Here is a 20702-nt window from a genome sequence, read left to right on the forward strand (position 1 = left end):
GGTTCTTGCCTGTAGGTCTTAAATTTCCTTACCCTGGTCTGGCCAAAATACCTCTGACCTATTTGTCTAGTGTAGCCAAGGATGCAATCCCTCCAACTGTTTTGAGAGTTCTACTCATTCTTTCACTTCAGATTCACTGGAATCCATTGATTCCTTTCCTCTTCCTTCCATCTCAGGCTCTGGGATCCTCTTTGCTTTTTCCATCTCTTATGATCATCAGGGCACTGGGCACTTTTTAGTTATCTCTTCACCACCCATGAATGTTTTCTCATTTGACTTTGGTCAGTTAGCCTAAATCAGCATAGTTACAGTCACAGCAGTAGCCCTAATTTGTACAGAACACTCACTGTCAACAAGAGAAAATCAGCTTGTGAAACCACTTGCTGGAAAGTTAGTTCCTTCCTCAGCTACCTGATTTAACTGTTTCAAGATCTGCTATACTATTTTAAACCAGCCTACCTCAGAAACTGCTGGCACACTCAAATATCCCAAGGATTTAATTCACAAATCTGTTTACTGCTATTCTTGTCTCCTTATCTGTTTCCTTCAGCCAGAGTGAAGGCCTTCAGTGTGTTTCCAAGACACAACTGCCAAGTCACTGGTCCCTTCTCATACTACCTGTTCACATGGTGTGGTTAGTCTTAGACAGTTTTAACTTCTGAACAAAACCCTGAAACCAGAAGTGAGTGGTCAGAGCTTCGGAGCAGCAGCAGAACACAATGTCACGAACTCCACACACTATATTCTGTATGAGACCATAAGCCCTCACACTCAGGTGTCTAGTCAGTAGTTTTGATCTAGAAATCTTAGCTGTATGGTTTTCTTTGGAAATTACTTAGTTTTCTTATATTGCAGCAGTAAGCAGATCAGAAGTAGGGAGTCGGGCCTTCAATAAAGGCAGTTAACACCCGGGAAAGGTGAGAAGCTTCACCTGGAAAAGTGGCGCCGTGTAAGCCCCGAAATGACTAGCAACGCCCTGCATTCTCAGACGTTCATCAAAGTTCCTTTGTGTCACTAAAGAAATGGTCTCATTAGGCCCCAGGTGCTCTATTTAATAAGACAAGCTAGTGTATAAGGTGTTTCAGAAGTGCTCCCATTCAAAATAATAGTTTTAAGGTATGTTTCAGATATCTCGAAAATGAATTTCTGTGGAACATCACCCCATCTACACTACTTTACCCCCAGCACTATTGTCTTGCTGTAAGAACCTGAAATTGATATTAAACTCAGGGCATGTGCACTAAGTGTCTGCTTATTGACTTCTCAAATCCATCTTACTAGGGCACTGGCTTTCTAGCTAATGGCACAAAATCAAGACCAGCCAGCAGGTTTTTAAGGCTGGGCTCAGGTTTCTAGTCTTGGGCCTGCCTATAGGGGCTTGGGAGATATGCGTAATCACTCTGTGTCTCAATCCCTTCCTACAATGAAAAAACAGAGCTTCCGCTGATATTTGACATCACTATGTGGCAATAATTAGAATAATAATGTTGACACTTTGAACTCCAGAAAAAAGATTTGTGTGGTGAGGATGGGGAGAGGAAGGAGGCACAGCAGGTAACAGTGTGGGTCAAGCAGGAAAGACAGGTTAAACAGGGGAAAGGTGGCATAGGTGACCAGTAGAAGAGGATGCAAGTCAGACAATTCAGGGACGTAGCAGGCCAGGCAAGCTGTGGAGGCAGGCGGCTCAGACAGATAGATTATATACATTCTAGATGGGGTGATTCAGACATATCATAGGTCAGGGAGATGCAAACAGATGAGATAGAAATAGAGAGATAAGAAGAGGAAAGGGACTAGCACAGGAACATACATTTTGGGGGGGGAGAAAATTAGGGGCAAGAGAATGTATCCTAGGTCAGAGAGGTAAGAGGGGGTGCTCTTTAGGTTCAGGTCATTCTCCCCTCTCCCCCAAAGGTAACCTAAGTGGATTGTCAGAATGAATGTTTTTGGCATTTTTGACTTCTTTCGTTCCCTGAACTAGAAATGGTTCATTTTCACCTGAAAACCTCAAGTACACATTTCCCCCAATGAAATCTGAAGATTTTGTATGTAAAGATGAGATCACTGTATCAGTTGTGTACCTGCCAGCTTGGAAGTGTCAGTGATTGCTCTATGTAGACTTTACCGCAGGCCATAGACTTACCTTTCTCATTTCACCTGTGAACAGTCGTGGTGCTAGAGAGGGCAGGTGGCAGCATCTCCATTGACTGTTGAGCTCCTCCTGTGTGTGAGGCACCAAATGTCAGGTGTAGCCACATTCTCAAGCCCTTCTCCAATGCTAGCACATGCTTCAGAAGCCTTTTCCCTCCTTGCAGGCCCTGGAGACTCAGCTTGCTTTCGTGGCCCTGAAAGTAGGCCCTCCCCTTACCCCTTCTCACCTAGCAGCCCTGGCAGGAGAGTAGGATGGAGGTTCTCAACTCATCTCTTTCTTTCTATATATGAAATGAGTACCTTTTGCAGCCTTTCATTCCAGAGAGACAGATAAAGCATTTTAAAATAACTAATAACTCAGCAAATATCGATTCTAGAAATGCCACTGTGTTTGACAGCCTGTAGAAATGTAGTTGGGGCTGGCTTTCTATGGCACTTGCTCTGAGGTTCTACTCATAATTCCCCCAGGGACATTGCCCAGGTTCTCGTTACCACTGCCAGAGCTTCACCCCACCTCCTGAGGGCCTTAGCCTCCTTGAGATTGGCTGTAGCTATGGAGGCAAAAGAGACCCGTCTTGTCTGCAGTATCTTAGGGCATAATACTGACCTTACACTGTTATGATACTGTTACAGGAGTTTATGGAGCAGGTCCATCAAGTTCACGTTAAAATAAATTGTGGCAGTTGCCATAATTTTTCCACGGCTCATTCTGCATGTCCTGCTTTCCTCTATTATTATATTAACTCACATTTCAAAATATGAATAAGTAACCAAGACAGGGGAGCTGATATCCTACAAATGTGATTTCTACCCCCTAACCTGGAAAGTTTTGTCATTGGGAATTTAATTTTGTGCATATCCTGCAACATATTGCACCTGTCATTCCTTGGAATGGGCCCAGGTGGACTTTGGTGTTCTTTATTTTTTTTTTTTTTAATTTAGTAAATCTTTATTGTTCAGATTATTACAGTTGTTCCTCTTTGATTTTTGGTGTTCTTTCTTTTCTTTTCTTTTTTTTTAGAGAATTTTATTTTATTTTTTTAATTTTTTAAAATATATTTTATTGTTTTTGTACAGAGAGGAAGGGAGAGAGATAGCTAGAAACATCAATGAGAGAGAGTCATCGATCAGCTGCCTCTTGCACACCCCCCACTGGGGATATGCCCGCAACCAAGGTACATGCCCTTGACTGGAATTGAACCTGGGTCCCTTTAGTCCCCAAGCTGACGCTCTATCCATTGAGCCAAACCGGTTTCAGCTGATTTTGGTGTTCTTAATGCTTAGCACTAAGGTTCTCACTGAAAGGCAGAGAGCCATCTGTGTAGTCGGTAGATGAAATGAACACCAGGACTGCATTAAATATATATGTCAAATCGGAAAAGGTGAAAAAAAAAATAGCTCAAAGTATTATTAGATTGTCTTATGTAACAGAAGGGAATGCAATCATCATTGGGTATTCTTTTCCATAGACAAAAAATATAGAACAATAGAAAGCAATGGTAGTACATAACCAGGACAGCAAAGGGGTGATTGAGATAGCCTTTTTTTTTTTTTTTTTTTTTTTTTTTTTTTTTTTACTGCAGTCCCTTAAACTGTGCTCCATGTCTAGTCTGCCAAATATGGTTTGAACATTATCCCCATCCTTCTTTCTCTTCAACCTTTCTAATAAGAAAGGGACTTCAGACTATAGAGGAAATTGAGCCCCCTTTTAAATTGAAGACTATTGAATTACCAAGGAACATATAAAAAGCAAACTTTTTCTTTGGAGACATAGATGGTATTTAGCTATTTGCTTTTAAAATTGAGGATTAAGCATAGAAAATATAGACATTGCTAAAACAATAAGGGGAAAGAATTGGGAGGGAAGAGAAAAAGATGATAAGAACAAGGAAAACAGGAGAGAAAGAGAAGGTCAGGAGGAGAAGGAGCAGGTGAAGGCAGGACAAAGAGGGAAGAAGAGTATGGCAGAGGTCGGGGAAAGGAGTAAGCATAGAGAAGGATAGTGACAGTCAGGCCAGGATTAAGATTGTGGCTTCAGTGTCGGAGATCTGGATTCTAAATCTATAGACGTCTTACCTAGAGGTGAAATATTGAAAGGATTCCCCCTGAAATCAGGAATGAGACTGGGATGGCTACTCTCATTGCTTCAATTTAACTTGGTCTTGGAGGTTCGAGCTACTAGAGTAAGGCAAGAAAAACAAATGTAAGGAAAGGAAGACATAAAACTTACTGTTTACAAATGACATGATTTGTGTGAACAGAAAACCCCCAAAGTGACTTTAACAAGGTCTCTGAGTAGAAGGTCAGTATACAAAAATGAATTGTATTTCTATATATGTGAGCACCAATAAAAAGAAATGGAAGTTTACAAAGTTAGGTTTCTAATCACATTAAAAAGAAAACCAAAAAACTGCAGATGCCTTTCTGGAAGGAGGTTCTCAACTCCCCCCTGTCTTCCTGTAGATGAAATGAATAACTTGTCTTCGTATTCTGCAGCTTTTCCTCCATTGTAAACTTAGGGTCACAATAACAATAACAACAATAATAGCAGCAGCCGGGGGTACTGAGTACCTGCAATATACCAGACATTGTTCCAAATGCTTACATGGATTCTTTCTTTTGGCCTTCACAGCAACCCTTTAATGTTTGTTGTGAGGATTAAATGATCAAATGTATGTGAAGCACTCAGCAAATTGCCTTGAATATAATAAACTCTTAATAAATTTTAGCAGTATAAAAAACAACCAATATGTTAGAAAGGTGCATAGACTCAGTTGTGAGTAGAACTAAGCTGCTATTCATTTGGCTTAACATTTGTAGAATAAACAGTCATGCATTATTGTTATTTTTAAAAAAATTTAATAGCTCATTAATTTACTTATTTAGTCAGGCACTGTCTATCGGTTTGTGAATACAGAGGGTAAGCAAGATAGATAAAAATCCATGCCCTGATGGAGTTGACAGTTTGTAGGGGAAGCAGACATTAGTATCAAACGGTGCCACAGATTGTGCTATTAGAATAAAGTACAAGGGTTTATGAGAGCATAAAAGGGGGAGCTGGTATGGGCTGCATCTCCCCTCTCTCTCTGCCATCCCAGCTAACAGCCTCGCTCTGCCCTGCCTTTGCTCCTGCAGCACTCCACCTCTGTGAGCATCATGGGCTTTTCCAACACCGTGGAGATGGAGCTGTCATCTACGAGGCTGGCGAGGGCCCTGGAGCCACAGATCCAGAATGTGAGCAGCCTGACAGCTGCCCCCCTTCAGACGGTACCAGGCCTGCTGAGTGGCCCCCCGCCAACCGTGTCCAGCCTGACAAGCGGACAAAACCAGGCTCTGTGTAGCCTGACAGGCAGCCACGTGCAGACAATGCCCAGCCTCATGCGTGGCACAGCCCGGTCCATGCCCAACCTGATTAGCGAGGCCTCCCAGGCCATCACAAGCCGGGCAAGTAGTTACTCTCAGGCTGGGCCCAACCTGATGTCTGATCCCAGCCAGGCCCTGCCAAGCCCGGCAATTTGTCCTCTGCAGAGTACGCCTTCGGCTTCTGATGTGCATCCTGACACCAGAGCCAGTGGCAGTCCTGGCCCTGGCGATGGGGCTGACCCCTCCGTGGGGAACACCCTCTGTAAGGTAAGTCCCGGGAAAGTGCCATTCAACTATCTCTGCTCACCACGGGGCAAAAGAGTGGCCCCTTGAAGGCCTTATCCTGGCTTTCATTTAATAGCTCTGTGACCACTAACAGCAAAAAATGTCTGATTTCTTTGATTTTTCTTGGCCTTTTACTTTTGAAAGATGGAAAATGAAGATTCCACCCATTTCAACAACTCTTTGGGACAAGATCCCACAGCCTCTGGTCTAGGTGTTTCCAAGAACTTGCCTGTCCCCTCAGAACTGGAGGAACCAATTAACCTCTGTGTGAAAAAACCCACTGTGGTCTCAGTGGTCAACACATCCGTGGCTCTGCAGCAGTCCCAGAACCTAAAAGGTGAGGCTCACGTGAGCAACCTGCTCTCCTGCTGGCCACAAACCTGAGCAGATGGGCTCAGCATTTCCGGGGGGAGGTGGAGGTAGCAGCCAGAGTCTGGGGCAGAGGGAGCAGTGTTCCTCTCTCAGGCTAACTTCACTTCTCTCCTCCAGACTGATTTATTGATTCCTGTACTGTTTCCCTCGCTGTGGCCATGGCTGGTTCAGGCATGGCTAAGACTTAGCCTCCTTGTAACATTCCCCTTGCAAACTGTTCTGGGGGTCTGAGTTATGGGTAGGGGGTAACTGGTAGAGGGTAACCAGAAGAATGCACCCCAGAAGGGCTAGCCGTGGCAGACTATTTTAAGGAAAAAAGCATGTCTGACTTTGGAGTCAAATAGATCTAGGTTAGAAAACCAGCCATGGAAAGACCGTCACTACTATGAAGGATTACAGTGTATGTAACTATTGTATGAGGGGTGTGTGGCCAAAGGTATGAGTGGCAGATATGAGTGTGGGTGACAGGGTATGTTGTCATAAATATGTCACAGGTATTTGTCTTTTGCCTCAGAGTATGAGAATGCTGAACAAGGATCCCTAGAGATGGATACAAAAGAGAACCAGAATATCAGGTAACAGATTCTTGGCCCAACCTTTTCCTCCCACCCCTCAGGTTCAGGTCCTGGAGGCTGGCACAGGAAGTAAGCATCTTTGATGACTTCACTAGAAGCAGATGTTTGCCTGCAACTGTTTTATTCAAGCCCTAGATCTTCAAGTGGCGTCTGTGTGGGCGGGAGTCTGGAATTGTTGTGGAAGGATGTTGTGGCTCCTGCACTGTGAGGCTTGCGCTCTGTGTGCAGTCGTCCCTCTTCATAGATCCCTTTCTAGGACCAAAGGATTCCCAGAGGCTGATAGGGTCTGGCCAGGCAGAGCTGGGCAGGAGGGCAAAATATGGGCCTGACGAGGGTTGGATGGAGATCTTTTTAAAAAACATTAAATATATTTTTTATTGATTTCAGAGAGGAAGGGAGAGGGAGAGACAGAAACATCAATGATGAGAGAGAATCATTGATCGACTGCCTCCTGCATACTGGCCAGGCACGGGGGAGATTTTGAGCAGCAATTTAGTTGTGGGATCCTGGATAGGCCCTATTTAGAGGTTGGGACCACAGGAAATTCCCACTGAGATCCAGGGTACCTCTCTTGCCATAGATCCCACAGTAGTGAGCCCAAGATTCCCTATGTGCGGCTAGAGCGACTCAAGATCCATGCTACCTCCTCGGGAGAGATGCCTGTGTTTAAGTTGAAGCCACAGGAGAATGATCAGGATGGGAGCTTCCTGTTGATCATCGAGTGTGGCAACGAGTCCTCCAGCATGTCCATTAAGGTACCACTTTGCTCTGCGTTAGCCTTGAACCTCTTTTCTCTTTGCTACTGGCAGAATTCTGGCTCTGGCTCTGTCCTGCATCTCTAAGTAGGGCTTCAGCTTGGCCAGACTTTGTTCCTTGCTGTAGTGGCCTGTGAGATGCACATTAGGAGTGAGCTGCCAGCAGTCATGGGGCTTGGCTGGCTCGTGGTCTTGGAATAAGTCAGTGTTCAGGGATTGTCAACCCCTCTCCCTCCTTCTCTCCCTCAACAACCTACTGGTGCAGCATCAGACTCACTTCTTTTCCAAGGTCAGTCAGCACACCCCGCCTGATGCCAACCAGGCCCCAAGTCTGGGAGGAAGGAAGGTCACTGTCACATCTCTGGCTGAGCAGCAGTCACCGGAGGAGGAGGGGGCATCTCCTGAAGAACACAGACTCGCTCCTCGAGCTCCCGGAGCCAAGAAGGGGCCGCCAGCGCCAATGGAGAATGAGGACTTCTGTGCTGTGTGCCTCAATGGGGGCGAGTTGCTGTGCTGTGACCGCTGCCCCAAAGTGTACCACCTTTCCTGCCACTTGCCAGCCTTGCTCAGCTTCCCAGGGTGAGTCATGCCAATCCAGGACTGTCACCTGGCTGGCGGGGGTGGGGTGGGTGCGGGGGAGGTCTTCCAAGGATGATTATTTCAGGCCTGGCCCTCAGAGCTCCCTCTGGTGGGCTTTCCTCCTCTCTGAGCCTGCAGTCAGTGTTCCTGTAGCTATGTTCCTTCTGCACACAGAAAAGTGGGTGGTTGGAACTCAGGTGGCTTCCTTTCCCTTTCTATTCCCAGCTTTCTCCTGCACACAGATTGTCTCTATGCTCCTGTCTCTGCCCTGCATTCACTAAATCCCAAGTTACTGAATTTCTCTCAAGCTTTTTGGCTAGGAAGCCACCCATTCTCCCCTCCCGCCACACACACCTGACTTGGGGCACAAGGACAGGGGAGGGAGCTCTGGGCAACATGCTGATGTCTAATTGGCCTCACCTGTCTCTGCAGGGGAGATTGGGTGTGTACCTTGTGCCGCAGCCTGACCCAGCCCGAGATGGAGTATGACTGTGAGAATGCCCGCTATAACCAGCCTGGGATCCAGGCCCTGCCTGGCCTGAGCATATTTGACCAGAAGGTAGGGCATGGTCTCTAGGAAAAGGTGCCAATGCCTGCAGCAGCCTCCCTGTGCCAACAGGGGCTGAGGCCTTTCTGAGGGGATGAGAGGCTTCTCCTGGTACCTCTCTTTGGGGCTATGTCTTGCAGCTTGATCCATTGGGAGTTGCTCTGATTTTCCTTCTGTGCACTGTTTTCTTCTGGCCTGGGAGGCTGAACTAGTATGATGGCTCATATCCTGTGAAGCAGAGCCAATCCCATTAGAGTTATCAGGGTCACTATCTTTAGTTCTTACTGAGGTGGGACCAGAACAAAGTAACACTGGCCAATTCTGATCTCTGCAGAAGTGTGAGAAGCTGGTACTGTCCTTGTGCTGCAATAGCCTCAGCCTGCCTTTCCACGAACCCGTCAGCCCTCTGGTAAGGAAGGCCTTGCCTGCCACTGTGCTCTCTGCTTAGAGGGTTCTGGGGGGAGAAGGGGAAGATCACAATGGTTTCCATGTGGGCTCAGAGCACAACCACTAGCAGTGGATGGTCCAGGAGACCAGGGGGCCATGGCCAATACAGCCCCTCCCACCCCAACTGCTGCTACTACAGACCTGACTTGACAAGTAGAACATTCCTCCTCTTCCTTTTCTCTTTGTCTTCCTTCCCCACACTATTCTCCTTGCTGATTTCCTCTTTCTTATGTTCTTTCACTTCTTCTCCAACTCATTCTCCATCTTTTCTTTTTTCATATCTTCACTTTTCTCTTCCTGCTTTGCCTTCTCCGCCAGGCCCGGCATTACTACCAGATTATCAAGAAGCCCATGGACCTGTCAATCATCCGGAGGAGGCTGCAGAAGAAGGATCCAGCTCACTATACCACCCCGGAGGAGGTGGTGTCAGACGTGCGCCTCATGTTCTGGAACTGTGCTAAGTTCAATTATGTATGTCTTGCCTGTTTGACCTCTCCCCTATTTCCCAGGGACCCCAAGATTGTCATGGCTAGGTGGCATATCCAGTTGGTCCTGGGCTGCCATGAGGACTTGGGAGTAGACCTCTGGGGGCCTGCTGTGGTAGTTATTGTTTAAAAACTCTCTCCCACATGTGGGTCTCAGCATGGGCTCAGAGGGGTGGTCACTGTGCTGGTGCCTGGGCACCTGTGGGTAACTGTCAGGGTCATTTCTGTTTTAAGAACTGATACCAAACTGGTTATTCTGAGTCCTGAGGAGAAAACCATAAATTTCCAGACATCCAGGAGATCCAGCTAGGCTTTATGGTCTCTGTATAGTTCTGGAGAGGCCTGGAAGAGATGGGCTGGTGAAAAGAGGCTAGCCCATCACTGCTCTTCTCCCTCCCCGCCCCAGCCTGATTCTGAGGTTGCAGAGGCTGGCCGCTGCCTGGAAGTATTCTTTGAAGGCTGGTTGAAGGAGATCTACCCAGGGAAACAATTCGCCCTGCTGAGGCAGGAAGACTCTGACTCCGAGGAGGTGTCTAGCGAGAGTGGGTTTGCCACTCCCCAGGGCTTCCCGTGGCCCCACTACATGCAGGAGGGCATCCAACCCAAGAGGCGGCGGCGACACATGGTAAATAGTTGCTGCCAGCTGGCAGGCAGGTGGGTGGGTGGGTGACTTGGGCAGGCACGGGGCACCTGGGCAACATGTATAAGAGCAACCTAGAGTGAAGCTGCTCGGGTGGCACAGGAGCATGGTGACAGTGAACCCTCACTTCCAGTCCCTTAGCCTAAGAGGAAGGCAAGGCAACGTGGGGCTCATCAACTCCAATTATTCCCGAGGTTCAAATTCCAGAGAGGTAGATGCTCTTCCTCAGGGTCACTCAGTAAACTGACGGCAGAATCGAGGTCTGCTGACTCCCAGCTCAGTGCTGGTTATTTTAAACTATGATGCCCATAAGAAGACAAGTGTCTGGTCTCAGAGCCTGTTTTCAACTTGGGAGGGCCTCAACTTTGGGAGAAAGGAAAGGAAAGGAAGGGATCTTTTCAGGACCTTGGTGTGGAGAAGGAAGGAGAGGTGTTGCTTGCAGCAAAGAGAGCACCTCTGACCTTGTGGCTGGCCCCATCTGCGCAGACATTAAATATCAATTTAAAACTATTTAATCCCACCAAAATGTACTGCCTTCCTACTGTGCAGCCTCCCCCAGTTGTTTGTAGTACTTGGCACACAATGTTTAGTGGCTTCAGTGAGTTTTGCGGTTGCATTCCAAGGGTAGGGAAAAAACCTTGGTCTGGCAAATCCCAATCTGGACATTTATAGCCTTTTCACATGAATAAATCCTACATTTGGCCCTTCTAATCCCAAATTTATTTATTTATTTTTTCCAGGAGAATGAAAGATCAAAAAGAATGTCTTTCCGCCTGGCCAACAGCATCTCCCAGGTGTAGATCTGGCAGGAGACAGAACTCTGGCAGATGGTGCCGCATCCTGTTGACCACTCCCCACCATTCAGCTCATTCTCTTTAGATTGTGGATGTGAGACAAGTCTTGTCGAGTTGGTGTAGTGCCCTTCTTTGCCATTTGCATCTTACAGCATTTATTTGGGAGCCATAGTGCATCCACTACAGAGAAGATTTCAGTAATAAACTGCAAAGAGGGAGGTGTTCCCTATTACCAGAATAATCTGATGTATAGGGTAATGTGACAAGACCAAGCCTGCTCAGGCTTGGGGGGGACCTACTTTCCTTGGTGATTCCTTGCTGCTGAGGAAAGCAAACTTTCCTCATCTTTCAGTGCAGGGCTCAGGAGCAGTGTATATATCTGAACTCCTCTTGGTCTCAGAAGAGGGTAAAGAAGGGAGAAGTTCTGACATATGACAGGCCTGTGATCCCTGGTCCAGCACAGCCAAAGACTGTCACTGTTTGCCTTTGGAAAGAGGCACCAGCCCTGGGCAGGGTAATGGAGGCTTCTAGAGGCCAGAGGTCTCAATTGGTGCCTGTTCGGGTTCTTACGGTTTTCAGGGTATTTGTTTTCAGGGTATTTGCCCTTCCTGATGTTGATAGGTGCTGTGCACGTGCTCTGGGGGGTATGGCATTCTTGATGGGGCTGGTGGCTGTGTAGGGACCACTTACATCTTTAGATTCAGATTTCACTGAGCTTTAGAAGATGCCAACTTCAGAGCTAGCTCTCTATGCTGCTCACTTTGGGCTCAGAGCTCTTCTTTGGTGTCAGAACCTGCCTTCCTAGAGATGATTGTTGGTGGCTACCCCTTCATCATCTCCATTTCGAGGTTTGGATCCCAAGTTCTGCTTGGGAATCTGTGAGGCAGCTGCTTCAAGTTCAGAGTTTCCTGGCAAGGAGAGTGGCCCACAACCAGCTCACTCTGTTGGGCCTATCCTCTTGCTCAGAGATCCTAGTCCTCAACCTGTCCATGTTTACAGAGCCAAAGATCAGAAGTGAGTCCTCTGACTTGCCTGCTCTCGGGGCTGTCCATGTCCCAGAAACAGCCAAGTCTCCACTGGCAGCTCTTTTTGTTGTTGTTATTGGCAGTTGAAGAAGGCCAACGTCAATGGCAGGAGCCAGACCTAAGCATTCATGGTGAAGTTCTGTCTAGAATGGAGAAGGGGAAGCTGAGAGGCAAAAATCCAGTACCCTTCAGTGACCCTGAAACCACTTCAGGACTTGACTTCTCCTTGAGAGCAGAGAGAAGAGTTCTAAGAAGCCACGGGAACAGAAACAGAGCTCCAAGCAGCATCTCAGATGGACCTTCATGGTCCATTCAGGGTGTTTGGGAGGAAGAGGCACAGGCAGATGCTGGAGGTCAGGCCTCCTCGCCAGCAAAGGCTTGCTCAGGAAAGAGCCTATTGCTGATGTTGTGGGAGCTGTGGGCCTGGCCCTTCAGTGGCCTCTAGAGACAGCTCTCCTTGGTCCTGTCATGGTTTGGCTCATTTCAGAGGGTCTTAGGTCATAGTTTTATTTTACTAAGAGATACAGTTTAAGGAAGTTCTTGTTTGTAGGGTCTTTGTTGACAGGAACATTTTGATCAGAGAAAACTTTCGCCTCTCCTTGTGAGTTGGTACTCTCATTTCCTTCTCCACCCAGGCTGGAGGATCATCTTCACTTCACAGCAAACCATGCCCATTGACTTGCCACTCTTTCACCAGCACTTGCCAAGCTCTCCTAAGCAGGTGGGCTTCCATGTCCTGTTTTCTAGTTTGGTGTACCTAAGTCTTTAATACTCCAGTAGCCAGGCAGTCTCTGGACTTAGCCCTCTGCTCTTTGAGGCTCACATGATTTTCCGGTTTGGGCTTTGGCCACTTCCCTTTCAATTTTTGAATCTTTTCCTCCGTTTGGTTGGCTTGGCAAGGTTCCCTCTGTAATTACCTCACTAATTTCTGTTCTTGGCAATTTTTCCTGTGTGTGGCCCACATTCCCATCTCCCCTGAGAGAGCTTCATGGTGCTTTGCGTTGGGCAGCCAGGTGAAGGCTGTGACTGGCTCAAACTCGATTTAAGATCCTTCCTAGGACCAGTTAGAGACCTCACATATGAAGCAGAAATGCCTGGTTAGATGCTTTGCTTTCTGTCTATCAATGAAGCTTCCAGCTTGGGTATAGCATGGTGGTCCCAGGGATCAGCCTGCTGTGCCAGGGGACCTCAGTATTGTAGTAGAGAGTCACACATTCCCTTCTGATTACAGATATCCTGCATGCTGAGATGCTCCCTTTAGGCTCCTGACCTGGGAAGGGCAATAGGTAGGGTGCTCTTCCCTTCATGGGTTCAAGGCCCTGGCCCACCATTCCGTCCCTGCACTGCTTACCTGAAAGCACTGTTCTTTCTCTGGCTTTTCCTGTGTGCTTATTACCAATGTTGTGAGTCCTGGTTATGCTTTGGTTTTGCATGCAGAAAACAGATCATGACCTTTTAGAAAAGCAGTTTTTTAAAAAGCTGCTAGCTGAGTGATTGACTTCAGTGGCTCTTTGCGAACATTTGAGAAAAATTCTGCTTTTGACTTGGTTCTACAATGGCCCCATTTTTAAGTCAGTCACGTGCATTGGCTCTTGACCAAGTCAGGAATTGGAGATACAGGGAGTTCTGGATTCTTATGGTACAAAATGCCATCCTACAGAAGAATGTGGACTTCTTGGTGTGTGCTGAGAAACAGGAGAGCGGAGTGGCTTCAGTTGATGTAAAAGGGATTTTAGTGCAAACTGGTGCAGGATGCACTTTCAGAGCACTGTTCCAGAATGCGGGTAGGTTGATCCTGCCTGACTTCTGGCAGTTGCCAACTACACCCCCTGCAGGTGTCCCGAGTGGCAGTCACCAGACACTCTCTAGCCTTTGCTGTACGCAGGCCCTGCCATGAACCTCAGCACACTCCAGCTCCCTGTATCCATTTCTGGCAACAGGCCCTTGCCTCGCTCCTAAGACCAAGGCCCTTTCTTGTTTGTTCCTGGGCTCTGCTCTGTTTGCTCTCAGTCCATGGTATCACCTGTAGTCTTCTTTTCTGAACTCCTGAACTAAGACGTTATTCCTTTTGGATCACCACAGTTGTGCTTCCTCTCCCCCCACTCCCTCGCTGCTATTTATTTAAATTGCCTGTTTCTTTAGCCATTTCCATGACCTCAGTTGTGCTCCCAGCTTTTCAGCCTTCTCCTGGAGTTCTTCCTCTCCCCAGCCCATCATTGATATTTTTATCAGCATCCTGAAATTTCTCATCCCCTCCTTTTGGTGAAACCTCTCCGGCATCAACCTATTTTTTTGCTCCCTCTCCCTGGGCTGGTAAACATGGTATAATAATATACCAATCAGTACTGAGATTTAACATTATTATTCTGCTTTCAATCCATGCCATTCATCTTTGCTCTCAGTCAATGATTGACTTCTTTGCCCAGTGCACAGGAGAGAGGCCTGAAAGCAAGAATGTCCTTGCCGCCTCATTTCTCACCTCCTCCCTTCTCTGTATCTCTGTCCCTCCTCTTGCTCCTGTTTGATGCTCTAATTCTTGAATCCTGCTCTGTGTCCTCCAAAAATTTGCTCTATTTCTTGTCCCACTGTTCCTCTTTCCAGCATCTTCAACCTCCATTTCCATGGTTACCTCCACATCGCCTCTCCAAGATTAAAAACAATTTCTTAAGAGTCTGTTGCTCCTTACACTTTTATCTTGTCAGCCTCATTTCTTTTAAAAAGAATATTTTTCACTGATTCTTCTCAGTCACTCTTCATCCTCTAGTTTTTCATAAAAGTCACCAATGACCACTCAGTTGCCAAATAAAAAAAATAAAAAAATAACTGTTGAACTCTGTATAGCATTTCACACCACTCACCACTTCATCATTGAAATATCCTCTTCACTTGGCTTTTATGATACCACAAGTCTCTGGATTCTCCTCTTACCTCTCAGCCACACAGGCGGAGCCTCCCTTGGGACACATCTGTAAACTTTCTTTGGTCTCTCCTCTTCAGGAGTTGGGTAGGCAGGAGGAAGCCCAGTTGCTCCTGCTTCCCAGCTGCTCTGCTCCCTTCCCTCTGTGTCAGCCTCTTTTCTTTAGCCTGTTTCCCCCCTGGACTCAGTTCTCCTCATGTCAAGCATGTTTATGAGCTGTGCCAGGAGGATAGCATCTGTGAGTCCTTCCATCTATCTCTTCCTATACAGCAGAGAGACAGATTTTAGCCATGTTTGCTAAGAAGTCCATCTAAATCAGCCTAAGAGTGTGGATTGGGTGAGTTCCTCCTGGGCCTTGTCTTAGAAGTGGCCATTGGAATCCAGAGTTTTGGTTGGGGGCATGAGGGAGGAATATTGTAAGGGGAAGTGTTACTGATCTTAAAAAGACCTATACATTCAAGAACAAATTAAAAAATAGCACTTTTCTTTACTAATAATTGTGTCCTGGAGTGTTTTTTTCAGTGAAGGTGGTAGAACATACTTCATGGTCTTCTTACCCCTGGACTCCAACATCATTATGAACACAAGGTAGGGAAGAATAAACTGGCGCACTATCTTTCCAGGAAAGAACTGAGTTCTCTGCTTCTTTTATTGTATGAACACAGCCTATTCTTCAAAATACAGGCAGCAAATCTGGGGTGAGCTTAGAGAAAACCACCATATGAATGCCCCCACTTCTAGGTGCTAAACATTTCATGAATGTGGTTTATATAGTGACTAGAGGCCCGGTGCATGAAATTTGTGAACAGCAGTGGCGGGGGGGAGGGTGTCCCCTCAGCCCAGCCTGCACTCTCTCCAATCCAGGACCCTCCAGGGGATATCTGACTGCTGGTAGTCGGACATCCCTCTCACAATTTGGGACTACTGGCTCCTAACTGCTCACCTGCCTGCCTGCCTGATTGCACCTAACTGCCTCCCTGCTGGCCTGGTCACCCCAACTGCCCCCCTGCAGGCGTAGTTGCCCCTAACTGTCCCCACCCTGCTGGCCTGGTCACCCCCAACTGCCCATTTCCTCTCGCTTAGTAACTCCCTCACTCCCCCCCCTCTGCCAGCCTGGTCACCCCTCACTGCCTCCCTGCCAGCCTGGTCACCCTTCACTGCCTCCCTGCCAACCTGGTTACCCTTCACTGCCCCAACTGCCCCCCTGCAGGCCTGGTCACCCCACACAGCCTATTCGGTTGTCTGTTCAGTTGTTTTGGATGTGATGGTTGCTTAGCCTTTTGTATATATAGATGTTCCCCAGTTGCCTAGCCTTAGCTCTCCTCTCTGCCCACTTTACACTAGTGGATTCTAGTTCTTTAGAGTAAGAACACTATAATGAATACTTTTCATTCATTTCATTCTATTGAGGGGATTCCCCACCTCAGGAGTCTTGAGGAATAGAGCTCACTTTTCACAGAAACTAGATATATTAAAGTCTTGATTTCCCAGTATGCCTTGCAGCCAGGCTACAGGTCTAGTTGTAGTATTTTTTTTTTTTTTAAGTGGCACCACAGAGACTTCTCTGATGGTAGAGTTGAAGGCATCAAGGTGGTATTTCCACGACAGCAGTAGCAGCAGAACAAGTTGTAACACCTGGTGCTTGATGGCATGATAGTTTCTTTGGCAGACCAATGAGCTCTTAGTTTAATTTTCTGGCCTTCCCAACAATTCTGTGAACTACCTAAAAAGTATTTCCATAAACTCATCATCTGCTTAAATTAGCCAGGATTGGTTTCTTTTTCTTGCAACTGAGCACCCTACTTGATGTAGGAATCTCAGAGACTCTGATAAAGTCACGGGCCCATTCTCTGGGTTCCAGACCCACTTGTCCTGTGGTCTGTTGGACACATTTGTTTGGGTGTCTCAATGTCACCCGAGACACTAACCATCCTCCAGGGCCCTTAATGCGTTCTTCCTTGCATATTCCCTATCCCCAGGGATGTGGGAAGGTGTTATGCAAAGAGCCGAGGTTAGAGAAAACCCCAGGGTATTGCTTGCCGAATCCAATGAAGTCAAACAGGGGACTGGCTGTGAAAAACACGGGTTTATTAGGACTTACGTGCATGCCAGTGGTGGCCAGCGGGTGAACTTTACTGCCACAGTGGGGGTGGCCAGCCAGTAAAGTTTCCACAACCTAAGGTCTCCCAGTACAGGGTTATGTAGAGCACAGAAAACAAAGCAAACAGGACATGCAGGATGATGGTGTGAAATCAAAACACAAGCTGTTTTTGTGCAATTGTTTACAGTCCAAATTCACATTCAGGAGCAGTTTCTCCCTTGACTGAGGAGCTGGCCAGGCTCCCAAGGTCTCACAGACCACTTACAGGTGGCTTTCACCACATTCCACTGCGTGGGAGCGGGAGAGGGAGCTTTGTAAGCAGCCCCTGTTCCCACATACCCTACCGAAGGAAGTCCGGGGAATGCGGTGTCAGAGAAGTCTTATGTTTTAAGGAAGGATGATCAGTACTTTTAGTGCTTAAGCTGAGACCTAGAAATCATCGCTGACCCTCCACCCCTTCCCTGACTGGCCCAAGTACCTGAAACCGTTCCCATGCCTGCTCTGAGCTTTCTGCTGCTCTGTCCTTCTCTAGGTTCTAGGACATATGGCCTCTTCACACCCCATTCCTCAGGTTGCAGGGCAAGCCCTTCCCTGGCAGTCAGTCTAAAGCAGACCTCCTCTACCTGCACACGTGGCCTCTGAACTGTTTCATCCACCAGGCAGCAAAGGCAGAATATACAGGGCTTATAAAAAAAAAAAGTTATTTTTTAAAAATATCAACTCCTAAAAAAATCTATAAACTGTACCATCTGTTAAACCCATTAATTATTAATTTTATGACAATTTCAGAAAATTTCTATTACATTTGAAAATAATTAGTAGGTTAGAGTTTTCAGGGGCATATAAACATGAGACCTAAAAAATAAAAATTAAAAATGGTAAAACCTAGCCCTGGCCAGTGTGGTTCAATTGGTTGGGCATCATCCTGTGCACCGAAAGGTTGCCATTTTCTTTTCTCGGTCAGGGCACATGCCTGGGTTCTGGGCCCAATCCCTGGTAGGGGGCATGCAGGAGGCTGCTGATTGATATTTTGCTCTTACGTGGGATATTTCTCCCTCTCTCCCTTCCTCCTCCTCCTCCTCCTCCTCCTCCTCCTCCTCCTCCTCCTCCTCCTCCTCCTCCTCCTCCTCCTCCTCCCTTTCTCTCTAAAAATCAATAAAAACAATCTAACAATCTTAAAAAAAATTCTAACATCTTGATTATCCCTTTCTCTCCTGCAGGCGTCCCTGGGTTGGGCTTAGGTGGGAAGGGCTTTGCTTACCTTTCATAGCTCTGCCCGAGCTAACAGCTCCAGTCCTCGTTGTAGCAGCTCACCTGCACAGCCTCCTCTGTTTCCCTGCATTCCTAAGAAGTTCAGCCATCCCACTCCTGTCCTGACTCCCTGCCCCTCCTATTCCCACAGGTCCCCACATGGCTGAGAAAGCTGTAGGGCCGAGAAAGCTGTAGGGCAGTTCTCTAATTTTTGAACAATCCTCCATACTTGTTCTGCACAAAAAAGGTGCTCAATTTGGGAAGCATTGCCATCTTAATATCAACTCTTCCAATCCATGAGACATTAATTTAGTTCTGGTGTGTGTGCACTAACCTGACCTCTAATTAGTTTTATCTGACAACAAGGCTGGGTCAGACAGTCATAGTTGATCAGACAAACAGAATTAATTGCCAAATGTTTATTTCATTTTGAGCCATGGGCATAAGGTGCAGTTTTACCTTTGTCAAGGTAGGAGAATAGAACAATAAAAAGACGTGCATAAATTGGCCAGAAATCAAAGACAGATTAGGAAAAAGTTACTTTCTGCATTATGGTATATACTTCTCAGACATGTCCCTGTTTAAAAAATTTTAATATGACACGTGATCTAAACATCTCTGAATTTATCTTATAGAACAGAACAATTACGGGGTGGCTTTTTGTGATGTGGAGTCTCTTAAAAATCTTTTGAGTAACAGAGGTAAATTTTAATGAATGCATAAGTCAACTGTTTCTGGACTTAAAAAAAAATGGAGGTCCATCCTCTCCCACCCCAAACTTTGATATTTTTACCAACAGGGTCCATGAACCCTGGCACAAATGTACTAATTGCTTCTATGTTTGTTATATTGACAAGCCTCAATTCTTACCTCCCTTCCTTAACTGTCAAGCAACTTGACATTGCATTGTAACAATGACGTTACCATAGAGTATTTAAGTCAACAGCATATAACATGTGTTGCCGGTGGTGACATTAATATTACAGGAATAGAATGAGAGCGATTGCTGTGTTAATGACCCCTGAAATAGACTGAGTTCCCTTGTCAGTATCAAGAGTTTGTCATGTTGGTGGTCATGGTGTTGCAATCCATTATCTCACTGAGAATTGATGGCTTCACCTGTGGTAACTTGCCACAATATTTAATACTTGAGCCACTTGAAAACTTAAAAGAATGTTTTGTCTAAGGCTTTTACATCAAGAGTTCCCCAAGAAAATCCAGTTCCTCTGTGTACATATTTTACGGAGTTGTCTTTTACTTCTTTGTGTACTTACTCTGATTTCTCTTTACAAGTGTCAGTGACATCCTACCTAACTACCTATTTATCTATCCATTGATATCTCACCATGTCCTATAATTAAAAAAAAAATTTTCATCGAAGTACATGCTTTTATTTGAGAGAGAGAGAGAGAGAGAGAGAGAGAGAGAGAGAGAGAGAGAGAGAGAGAGGAGAGGAGGAGGAGAGAGAAGAAGAAGAAGAAGAAGAAGAAGAAGAAGAAGAAGAAGAAGAAGAAGAAGAAGAAGAAGAAGAAGAAAGAGAAAAAAGAAAAAAGAAAAAGAAAAGAAAAGAAAAGAAAAGAAAAGGGAGAGGGAGAGGGAGAGGGAGAGGGAGAGAGGAAGGAAGAGAGAACTGACCTGGGATTGAACCTGCAACCTGGTATGTGTCCTGACCAGGAACTGAACTGGCAACATTTAAGTGTATGGGATGACCCTCCAACCAGTGACCCCACTAGCCAGGGCTCACCATATTCTACAAAATGTCCCTTCCTTTCTCCCTCCTTCCCTTTCTTTTCTTCTTCCTCTCTCTCCCTCCCTTTCTTTCATTCATTCTTTCATTTACTAATGCCATGATTTTTATTAAATAGCTGCTAAGTGCCAGGCACTGGGGATAAGCAATAAACAAAATGGGTCCCTATTGTCTTGGAGTTTAACTTCTGGTGAGGGAAGAAAGAAAATAAGATTGTTATCCAGACTGGTATGACTCAGTGATTGAGCATCAACCTAAGAACCAGGAGGTCAAGGCTCAATTCACAGTCAGGACACATGCCTGGATTGGGGGCTTGATCCCCAGTGTGGTGCATGCAGGAGGCAGCTGATCAGTGATTCTCTCCCATCATTGATGTTTCTCTCTCCCCCTCTCCCTTCCTCTCTTAAGTCAATACAAAATATATATTAAAAAAATAAAATGATTATTTTAGATGGTTTTAAGTGCTCTAGGACAACAAAGGAGGGTACTGCGATAGACTGTGGGGTGGGACTGCATTAGATGCAGTGATCGGGGAAGGCTTCTTTGAGGAGGTGACAAGTGGACTGAGATCTGAATAATGAAAAGGAACCGCCAGCCTTGTGCAGGTATAGGGGCAGAGCCTTACAGACAGGTGAAACAGTAAGTGCAAAGTATTTGAAGCAGCTTAA

The 20702-nt window shown here is 46.3% G+C and overlaps 1 protein-coding gene across 2 annotated transcripts in view; it reads left to right on the forward strand.

Moving 5' to 3' along the window:
- TRIM66 (tripartite motif containing 66) overlaps window positions 1-15429 on the forward strand; it is a 47278-nt gene extending 31849 nt beyond the window's left edge. For both annotated transcript variants that reach the window (XM_036427230.2, XM_036427232.2), the window contains exons 11-20: window positions 5287-5781; window positions 5944-6136; window positions 6686-6746; window positions 7327-7501; window positions 7791-8080; window positions 8513-8639; window positions 8962-9036; window positions 9393-9545; window positions 9966-10184; window positions 10940-15429. In XM_036427230.2, coding sequence (XP_036283123.1) covers window positions 5287-5781; window positions 5944-6136; window positions 6686-6746; window positions 7327-7501; window positions 7791-8080; window positions 8513-8639; window positions 8962-9036; window positions 9393-9545; window positions 9966-10184; window positions 10940-10999 — 1848 coding nt within the window. In that variant the 3' untranslated portion in view covers window positions 11000-15429. The remainder of the gene's footprint in view (window positions 1-5286; window positions 5782-5943; window positions 6137-6685; window positions 6747-7326; window positions 7502-7790; window positions 8081-8512; window positions 8640-8961; window positions 9037-9392; window positions 9546-9965; window positions 10185-10939) is intronic.
- The last annotated feature ends 5273 nt before the right edge of the window (window positions 15430-20702 follow it).

The sequence above is a fragment of the Pipistrellus kuhlii genome, unplaced genomic scaffold (assembly GCF_014108245.1).
Source record: "Pipistrellus kuhlii isolate mPipKuh1 unplaced genomic scaffold, mPipKuh1.p scaffold_m20_p_9, whole genome shotgun sequence".
Lineage (NCBI taxonomy): Eukaryota > Metazoa > Chordata > Mammalia > Chiroptera > Vespertilionidae > Pipistrellus > Pipistrellus kuhlii.